The sequence below is a fragment of the Apus apus genome, chromosome 5 (genome assembly GCF_020740795.1).
Source record: "Apus apus isolate bApuApu2 chromosome 5, bApuApu2.pri.cur, whole genome shotgun sequence".
NCBI lineage: Eukaryota > Metazoa > Chordata > Aves > Apodiformes > Apodidae > Apus > Apus apus.
The window spans coordinates 41,270,957-41,281,203 of record NC_067286.1 but is presented as its reverse complement, the minus strand read 5'-3'; the positions used below and the strand labels follow the sequence as shown (position 1 = coordinate 41,281,203).

The window sequence follows — 10,247 nt, the reverse complement described above, 5'->3', positions numbered from 1 at the left end:
CATTCTGGAAGGGTCAGTGTCTTAAGTTTTTATTTTCTTGCTGTATGGGTTTATTGAAATAATAATATGTGGGAGTAAGTATCCACATGCCAAACAACCCAAAAGCAAGCTATCGTTAGCACAAAGAAGGGTTGCTTCTCAGTTACGAGATAAAGTGGAAGGATAATGCTGTAACCATGTACGTTGTGTATTATGAAATTCCTGCCAGGCAAAATGTCAAATCTCTTTATTTTTTCCCTTAGTTCTGCTCCATTCAAAGTCAGTTTACTGCTACCTACAATGCATCTAGTGGATGAGAATAGCTCTAAACATTTCTGACCTAACTTAAAAAAAAAAAAAAAGCTTTTTTTTTTTTTGTTTCCTGCAAGGCTGTTTTAACAGTTCTGAGCAAACATCTACCCTAACTCCTCCTTTCCAGTGGTTTTTGTTTGTTTTAAGGTGTTTCCACCACCACCTACGTGTAACAGGCAGTTTTAATTCTGAAACACGGATCTAATATCCTTGTTGAACATGCAACAATTGCAGTTGCCACTGACAAATAAAACCTGCTTAGCTAAAACTACAGTGATCTCTCTGGAAAGGCAGACCAATGGCCAAGACAAAACTTTGGTGAGTCCAGGAATAAAAAATATCTTCTGATACTTTGGTAATATTCAGAACTTAACTTTTTTTTTCCATTTGTTGTTACCTCAAGAACTATGAGCAGAAAGAGGATCCACAGATAAAAACATACTTTAAATATACTTTCTATACTTAGATTACTTTTTCTGGAACTTTCCATTGATACTTTTAAAATGATGTAACATTTTTAATTATTACAGGTAGTCTTCCACGGATAACAAAATTGTGCCTTACAGGTTTTACCAAGAATACTGATGCAGTGCCTACGAAACATGCCTCAGTGGAGGAAAAGGAAAAATAAACTGGAAATGAATATTCTTTCTTCTCAAATGCCTATGCAATATGGAAGAGTACTTTTCCAAAGAAAGGGTGAGTAACCATCAGTGGATATGCATTGCTGACTAAATAATAATAATCTAGCAAGTGAACTAAAACATTTGCCTAAAGAAAAATGAAATGCTTTCACTGTACATTAATAAACAATGAGTATACACCGTGTTAGGGTGCTGTTTTCTGTTATCTTTGCTTATTTTTTTGCTGCAGTTTGCACCATTTTAAAAGCTGCAAGACATTTACTGAAGTTCAGAGCATTGGATTTATGTAGTGAAAATTAATTGTGCTAATGAGTTATTAAAAATGCTATGTAACTTGTAGAATAGTATACTTCCCTGTTCTCCCTTCTTCCCTTTTAGGTGTCTTTAAATGTCAGTAGTCTCTCTTGTCTATGTAGTTCACCTCACAGTTCTGACTCTGAGGACTTGCCTCTTTTCAGTGTAACTTTGTGAAAATGTTTAACTGAGTATTCGAGTACTTTGGAAGTTAACACTTAATTGCTTTCTGTGCACCTGTTTGAAGTTTGCCCTGTTGTGGTGTTGGCTTTTTTTTTTTCCTCTCTCCACCAACTGAGAAGGTTACGTGTCCTTGGCAAGCTCTTGCTTACTACTCCCACAACTGCCTGTGAGATTTCTGGATGTGGAAATGTAAAATCCCTCCCTTTATGTTTTGCTGTTGTTTACCTGCTCATGTTTTCAGACTGAAGAGGACTGGCAAACAATACTGGATATAGCAATGCCATATAAGTTCCATTATAATTACACTTGACATATAAGAAAAGAGGATAAGGATGTTTTAGTAGTTCATGTTTGGTTGGTGGTCATAGCATGTTTTCAGAGTTGCAGTGAAGGGGGACGTGGTAATAAGCAGAATGTTTTCCAGTACTCCCCTATGTCTGAATTAGTTCCACCGAAGTCACTGTTCTAGACCAGGCCTTATTTAAAATTGTTCTGAAGTGCCCTTGAACCTAAGCTTGGGTCTGGGGGCGTAAAAAGCTAACCACGCTGACAAAGAACCTGAGCAAAACTGTTACGGCTACGTGAAAGTTACTGTGTGGACAGCAAATCAACATGCGTTATATTTCCAAATATTTATAATTATGAAGTACTGCATCAGGCGAAAAACCACCACGCATAAAATTTCAATGTATTATTTCCCAGGAAACATGTCAACAGTTTTCCAGATGAAAAGGTTGCCAGGAGCGGGGCTGGGAAGCCGCGGGAGCGGCGGGCACGGGCGCAGCCCGGGGCACAGGAGGCAGCTCTCCCCTGCTGGCCGGGACGCCGCCTCGCCCGAAGGGCTGTGGGAGCGAGGTTGCGACGAGCGATCTTTAGACGAAACGTGAGCGTCCGACAGGGAAGAAGACGACGCACACGGGGGAGCAGGGGCCGCCAAGGCGGTGAAGCGAAGGTGAGCGGTGCGGCGTGTCCGGCGCCGGGCCCCTCCGCTCCGCTCGCCCGGGCGCCGCGCGGCACAGGCGGGCGGGCCCAGCGGGAGCCGGCGCGGCGAGGGCTGCCCCTGCGCCGGGGAGGGGTGGGGGGCGAGCCGCGGAGCTCAGCCCGCCCCGGCCGGCCGCTCTCTGCCCCTTGACGTGGCGCGGACTCTCCCATCAGCCATGTTGGCTGCGTCGGCAGCGGCGGGGCGGCTGCGTGCGGGCGGGCGGGCGGGGGAGAGCGGGGGAGGCGGCAGCGGCGGCCGGGACGCGGCGTGAGCGGCAGGGTAGGAGCGGGGAGCCGGAGCTGGCGGGTGGCTCTAGGTCGGGGTTGCCACGGGGAGGAGAGCCCTTTGTCGGCGTGGTGGCGGCAGCCGCGCTCCCCGCGCTCTTGGGTACGGGGGCACCCTCGGGCTGTCCCCGCCCGGCAGCTGGGCCGGCAGGGGCCGCGCAGAGCAGCTCTCCGCCTCCCCTCACGAGGCTTCGGGCGCTCGTGCCGCTTTCCGTGCCGGTTTGGGGGGACCCAGAGCGGCCCTGAGGGCCCGGGGATACTGCCGGCGGCTGGTCAGCTCTGCCTGCGGCCTCCCGGGCCTCGGGACGTGCGCCCCTTCCCGTGAGGCGGGGAGAGCCCAGCCCAGCCCGGCCGCCGCGGTGGAGCCCGGCTGGGGCGGTGCGAGCAGCCGCCAGAGCTCCCTTCCCAGCTGGACTGGTCGGGCACGGCCTTTGCTCGGCCACCGCAGCGCCGGGGGTAGGGTGCGGCTGCAGCTCTGCTGTCCTGGAGCGCTCGTGTGCCCGCGTCCTTGCGCCGCTGCCAGGGGGGCCTGGCCGCGTAGGGTAGGCCAGCAAAAGCTGTGTTTAGGCAGGTCCTGCTCCATTTGTATATGTTTTTAAATTTAGGTGGGTTATTACGTTAACTGGTTGTTTTTTTAAAAAATCCTCAGTGAAGAGCTGGGCGGGCAGGTTTGGAGGATGGCCGCGTTTGGGTAGTGAACATGAGATGCTTACGTTGTCAGTTTGACAACTTGCTGTTCCTTTAGATGAGTACTAAATCATTCTCCTCATGTACTTTAGTTCCTCCTTGGAACTGAAATAGATTTGTATCTGAAATTTGATTTTGGAAAAACATTAGTTAAAGGCTTAATGTTAATCTATTTTACTAGATCGTTAGTGCATAATAAACTGAAGTAATTGGTTTGTTGTAAGAAAGAGCACGAGAGCATGGTGAACTCCATTTAAATGTGTGGTCATATCAGGCACTCTGGTCTCCTTATGCTGGCCATCTTAAAATGCTGTAGAGATAAATGTGATTTTTTTTTTTTTTTTTTTTTTTTTAATGTGCTTCCAAGGATTTATGGATACTGTTTCGTTGATCTTCTGTATCGGGACATCTTTATGTATGGTGTGTAAATGTTTAAAGGTGCTGAGATGGAGGAGGAGCTTTTAGAATAATCTGTTTTGAAGAAACTATGGTTACTGCTTGCAGTTGCTTCTAGAAGCATTTAAAAATCATGTTATTTCAAAGTAAGATGTTTCAAAACTGTTAATTCAGCTATAGGATAGCTGAAAGAATGGTGTATCAAATATCCAGTATGTGAGATGGTTAGAACATTCTCACTGTTCTCTTAAATCTAGTCAGAGTAGTTAACTAAATGCCATTATTTACCTGAGAATCAAGCCTTCATAGGCTGATGTAGTGACCCTGTGACACTTTAGGCAACTCAAGTGTGGCTTTTTTGTGTGGCACGACAAGATTGCTGTGGTGCAGGGATGCGAGGTACACTCACCTTCAGCGGTGGGAGGGAGGAAGCAAGCCAGGAAGGACTGCTGGTCTCCTCTGGGTGTCCTGTAATGCAGCAAAGCTAAAGCAGTAACACCCCAACATGGGAGCTGCTGCTGTTTGTCTGTTCTAAAAATCACTTCTCTAGTTTTCTGAGGTGGGCAATATGGATTTTGTGGCTTTCAGGTTTATGAAGTTTGATATGTGGCCTGTAGTTTGGGAGGGTTCACTGTTCTGGTCTAGTGTAATACATCTTCACCCCTATCCCAGAAATTGTGCCTGGAGAGCTATAACAATGCTGTTGAAACAGAGTGAAACTTAGCAGACCATGAGTGCATGAATGATGAAAAATGTGTGCATTATTGGCTCTTGGAAAGGATGAACAGGATGGAAGAAAAGATGGAGGAAAATTTGCTTATTAGCAGGTTCTGCCTTCTGAACAGGAAATGCATACCTTACTGAACAGTAATGGTATTTAGCTCAATAAATCCAACAAATCTTTTGTGTATGTATGTGCCCTTTATTGCTCACTGCACACTAGGGTTTATATATTGTACTCATGATGCAATAACTGAGCAGTGAAAGTCATGTCCATGTAAAACTATTTCAAATGTAGCTAGAGTAAAATGTGGAAAAAAGACTTCAAAGTCCAGTGCAGAAATTGGGACGTCATGGTGCAGTGTATGGAGGTGGTGTTGGTGGGTTTTGTAGCAGATGCCTTTGAAATGGCTGAAATGGCTTTTAGGTTGCGGTATTTTCTGTCTTCTCTGTCTTCTATAAAGAGCTATTATTCGGTTATTTAGCCTGTGATTGTGTTTGAGATTATTTCCTCATGCAGATTATGGTATCAATACTCCATTTTTCAGGGATAATGTTCCTTCACCTTTTGCACAGAACATTGATGGATTTTTATGTATTAGGAGAAAAATGTTTCAAATTCTAGACTCTTCAGATACAAGGCTGTTCTTTCTCACAGCGAAATTTTCTTTTGTCTCTGATTCTTCTGTACTAATCCATAGTTCAGATTCTCTCTCCCTCTGCTTTAGCTTATTTTTGTCCCCTGCCTGATGGCCTCGTTCAGCCTCATGGCCTTTCAACAATTTGAGTAAAAGCCATGGTGGAAGTGTTCTTCTGCACAAAGTCCTGTATGGCTGCCTGTGTTGCAATTGCCCTGACACATAGATCTGCTCCTAATATCAGTAAGATGACACGTCCATTAAAATGTTGGCGGACTATTATCATAGCATTTCTATTACAATATGGAGATAAGTGATAGTGATAGCAATCATGGAGAACTTGAAGGGTAGGCTATAGAGTTAAGTTTGCCTGTCAGTCCACGTTTGGTAGGAGTAATTTTGAGGCTGTTTTTTGTAGCTTTTATCGCATGCTGACAGTTTATTATTTCCTAAAGATATTAACTGCTAAATGTAAGGCTTCTCTTTGTTTTATGGATATTGGTAATCTGTTTTGCTAAAAGTCAGCATCAGAGCCAAACTAGAAAAAAACTTGGAAAGTTTTAAACTAGAATATAAACTAAAGGGGCAATATCATTCTAATTCTAGTGAAGAGAGCTAGGTTTTCAGAACTGAAGAGTTTTCCAGGAGTCTTCCATAGCATGTGTTATTGCTGGCCTAGAAGTGTTGTTGGTGTGTTTGTGAGAATTTATGACTTAAATCCTAATTCAGGAGCATTCCTGCATGCCTAAAGCTGTTATTTGACTTAGTACAGTCTAAAATGAGACGCAGGAGTATTATGTCGTTCATGTAGATTTTTACAGTTAATCCTTAATAATTAGGCAGGGGGAGTTTCGATATCCTAGTTGCTGGAAAAGCCTACGTAACTTAGGAATTATAAAATGTGCTGGGAAGCATAAAGCAGGTGTTCAGGGTCAGCGGGCATATGGCTGAGCGTTGGGTTTTTTCGGGGAGTGCATGGGGTGCTTCTTGCTGGCTTTCCCAGATATTGACAGGCTCCTGTTGAGCTTTTCAGATGTGTCTGTTTCCCAGTGCTCCAGCTTCTGACTAGCTGTAGCTGAAAATTCTGAAAGCCTTAGATTGCCCAAAATGGTAAATTTGAGTTCAGACAATTGTTGAAAGGTGCATCGTGATATGTAATGTAGTGGAATATGACACATGTGCTTCTGAAAAAGTTGTTTTCTAGCATTGCTGTAGGAATCTACTTTTGTGGAATAAAGTCTTGTTATTCCTTTATAGTTGCATGTAGGCCCTATGAAGAGTTACTAAAAATGGCTAGTTATGGTTACTATGATTATTTGACAGAAGACATAAACCAGTTACATGTAGAAATACTTCTGCTGTTTGATTCTTAAATCAGAACATTAAACAGATTGCAGGAATTAATTGTTCTTGAACAATGAGCAGAATGAATAAAGGCACTAGTGAAAGGTCTTGAAGTAGAGTGCATTCTTTTTGTGCAAGCAGGTAATTTTTTATAGTGTATTCGTGTGCTGCATGTTGTCTACTCTGGCCTACCCTGGAATTATTGTTTTAGTTAAAACATTTCTTTCCTTAGTTTGTTTCTTCAGTCAAGAAGTGATCAGAAGATGGACTATATCAACATTATGTATTTGACTCACACAATGTCAAATATTTGTTAGTTTGAAGAGGTTGGTGCATCCCTAGGAGTCTTAAATTTGCTTTGTTGTAATTCTGTATGTTGCTTTTAGGATCTTAGAAGCACAACTCAGTGTTTATTGATTGTAACCCAGTTATAGTATTTGAATATGTGACTATCATGAACAATATTCAATATTTAGTGGTTAAAATGTTTGATTTCAACATTCTTCTAATGGTTATCTCTCTACTGTAGTCATAAACAGAGAAATTGACCATGACGACCTTCCTGGAATTCATCCAGCAGAATGAGGACAGAGATGGAGTTAGATTCAGCTGGAATGTTTGGCCTTCAAGTCGTCTTGAAGCCACAAGAATGGTAGTCCCAGTGGCTGCCCTCTTCACACCACTGAAGGAACGGCCAGACTTGCCTCCTATTCAGTATGAGCCAGTTTTGTGCAGTAGGACCACTTGTCGAGCTGTTCTGAATCCCTTGTGGTAAGCCTAATATGTATGTTAGGCCAATGTTTTTCCTTACAAACGACTTTACATTAGTGCCCGTTAAACTATGCAGAAGATCTGGGGTGTGGAAGTTCAGGTACTCCTCACATAATTCTACAGCTCAAACTTATACATCTTACAAGTTTCTGGACATAGATTTGCTTGTGTAGCATACAGATGTACGACATGGCTCAATGTACTTCTTTTAATGATTAGGTATGTTATTTTTCTGGAACTACACATCTTGTAGTGTGTAGAGACATGTTCTAGAGACATTTTGCCCTAGAAAATTGGGTAAAAAGTTACTATTATTTATCTTTTTGACTATTGGGTTCTCATACAGCCTAATTTCCAAGTAAAATAAACTGTATTTATTACTGACTTTAGTTAATTTGTAGAACAAAACAGATTAGCTTGTTTAGTTTACCAAAAACAGAAGCTGAAAAATGAGGTAGGTAGGTAGACAGCTACTAGGCATAGACTGAGAAAGGAGAAAAATGCAGAGGTAGGACAGTTAAAATGATTTGCCTAAAACCATGCAGAATGTCTGTAATAAAGTTGTGCTGATCGTGTATTCTTAAGTTTCTTAATTGCTTCTTTTCCTTGAAGATGTTTTTTCTTCTCTAAAGATGATAATTTGCCTGATATGTCTGTATAAGACTACACTTACTTTGAATTTATAATATGGATATCTAAGAGACTAAATTTGGGGGAAGTTTTTTCAAAGTCAGTGTGGTTTTGACAAAAGAAATTTATTCTAGAATCAGTGGGGGAAAATAATTGTTCATGATATATAAACTTTTTTGATTTTATTTTTACAGCCAAGTGGATTATCGAGCAAAACTCTGGGCTTGCAACTTCTGTTATCAGAGAAATCAGGTAAGAAAATGAAACATTCGGGGTATAGAAAATCTTTTTTTGTAAGGTGAAAGGTAAAAAAATCATCTTTTTTTCAGATTACAGTTGGGAACTGAAATTGACAGCAAGAGTGTGAGTGTGAAGTTCTGTCTTCAGAGATTGCATTGAGATTGTTTTCATGACAGCAGTAGTGAACATCTGTTGCAGAGGAAAGTCCATATACATGTTGTAGAAGTTGTAACCTTTTATTTATACTTAATTTCTGTGTTTTTATTTGCAGTTTCCTCCTACCTATGCTGGCATATCTGAAATGAATCAGCCAGCTGAACTTTTGCCACAGTTCTCCAGCATTGAATATGTAGTACAGGTAAAATAATTAAATAAAATCTTGAATATCTAAAACATTGCAATATAAAAAAATAATTATTTCCAGTTCATTTCTGCTTGGTAGTAGCTTGAACATTTATGTCATCAATTGGAATTGGGAAACATGACTTTTCATAAAAAACAAGGTTGGCTAATAAGAATGCTTAAAAAAAAATAAAAATCAGAGATATCTCTTCTGAAGGCAATATTTCTTCTAGGTCTGTTTCTTTACTAGGAGTTTAATTTGTGTTTGTGCCAGGGTTCTGATTACTGCTATTGCTTGCTCAAATGATTTTAGTTCAAATTTGGCTGACTATTGATTAATCTTTCATTAATAATTTGAATTTAATTTTGTAATTGAATGATAATTAGTTAAAGACTAACTGGCTTAGAGAAAACGGCTTATACATACTCAATTCAGATGTTTGAATTTTAATAGTGGTTTTTTTTAGGATAGAAGTTGCTTGACTAGTAATAAAAAATGGACCTAAACCCCAAAATTGCAAAAACTTGCAACTGCAAATTTGTAATCTCTAAATTCCTTTTTTGAGGATTAAGATTTGTAAGACTTCATTGAGGTATTCACATTATGGAGAGCGAAGACTGAGCAGAATCTTGTCTTTTTGCCAACTCTTGTAACACAAAATAAAGGGAATATTTGCTCATAGTACAGCAAAATTAGTTGAGAAATAATAAAAAGAACTGATGATCTTCAGAGTAATGTTATGAGGTGAAATGCCATGGAATGTCATGAGGAGTATTTTATAATTGTGAATAGCTTTATGATTATTACATTAAATGAGAGTAATAAACTCATATATTTAAAGGTTTATATAATTGGCACATGCTTCAGAAATACCATCGCATCCTGAAAGATTTTTTTTCTTCTGTAATGAGCATTTAATTTTTTTGCAGAGTTCGTGATAATAGGGTTTTCATTCCTGTTTAGTCTCAGGTACTGTTTACTTTTTGAGACGGGGGAGGTAAGTGAGATGGAACACGGATGTTAACAGTATGATTAAAACTTTTGCAATATTATTTATTTTAAAAGTTTTGATCCTGTAAATATTGCAGGATTTTACTCACATAATTATGTTTGTGTCTCTTAAAGCGTGGTCCTCAGATGCCTCTGATATTTCTTTATGTTGTGGACACATGCATGGAAGATGAAGACTTGCAGGCTCTGAAGGAATCCATGCAAATGTCACTTAGTCTCCTGCCACCAACGGCATTAGTAGGTCTCATTACCTTTGGCCGAATGGTTCAAGTTCACGAGCTTGGCTGTGAAGGGATTTCCAAAAGTTATGTCTTCAGAGGAACAAAGGATCTATCTGCAAAACAGCTGCAGGTAAACAAAAATAAATAATCACGATGATGGTGATGAAGAAATTAAAATATTAACAATTTTTGTAACCAAATCTTTTGTATTTGAATGCAGGAAATGCTAGGGCTTACAAAAGTAGCTGTTTCACAAGTCGGTCGGGGTCCTCAAATGCAGCAGCCACCACCTTCTAACAGGTAATGTGCTTAAAACATATAGAAACATGCCTTGATTACACTGACTTATTATGTTTTATGACAGTGAAAACAATTGACTGACTGTCAGACCTTTTGATCAGGCACAAGTCTGATGGTTCTAGTTTATTTCTTCCCTGCAGTTTGTACTGGGAAGAAAAGACTTAATGGATGATAGTAAAATCATTTGGATGATGCTTATAAATGTTTTGAGATAATTTTATATAGACATGTTATAGATACCGAAGTAAAGATGCTTATGTGGGTTGGT

The 10,247-nt window shown here is 40.6% G+C and overlaps 1 protein-coding gene across 3 annotated transcripts in view; it reads left to right on the top strand.

Annotated features, from left to right (window-relative positions):
* Nucleotides 1-894: 894 nt before the first annotated feature.
* SEC23A (SEC23 homolog A, COPII coat complex component) overlaps nucleotides 895-10,247 on the top strand; it is a 29,395-nt gene continuing 20,042 nt past the window's right edge. The window contains exons 1-7 of one of the 3 annotated variants that reach the window (XM_051621090.1): nucleotides 895-990; nucleotides 2,115-2,364; nucleotides 6,993-7,234; nucleotides 8,059-8,116; nucleotides 8,376-8,462; nucleotides 9,573-9,809; nucleotides 9,900-9,979. In XM_051621090.1, the coding sequence (XP_051477050.1) occupies nucleotides 7,014-7,234; nucleotides 8,059-8,116; nucleotides 8,376-8,462; nucleotides 9,573-9,809; nucleotides 9,900-9,979 (683 nt within the window). In that variant the 5' untranslated portion in view covers nucleotides 895-990; nucleotides 2,115-2,364; nucleotides 6,993-7,013. Of the gene's footprint in view, nucleotides 991-2,114; nucleotides 2,365-2,596; nucleotides 2,674-6,714; nucleotides 6,790-6,992; nucleotides 7,235-8,058; nucleotides 8,117-8,375; nucleotides 8,463-9,572; nucleotides 9,810-9,899; nucleotides 9,980-10,247 lie in introns of those variants that run through there. The other 2 variants (XM_051621091.1, XM_051621092.1) reach the window with 2 other exon arrangements.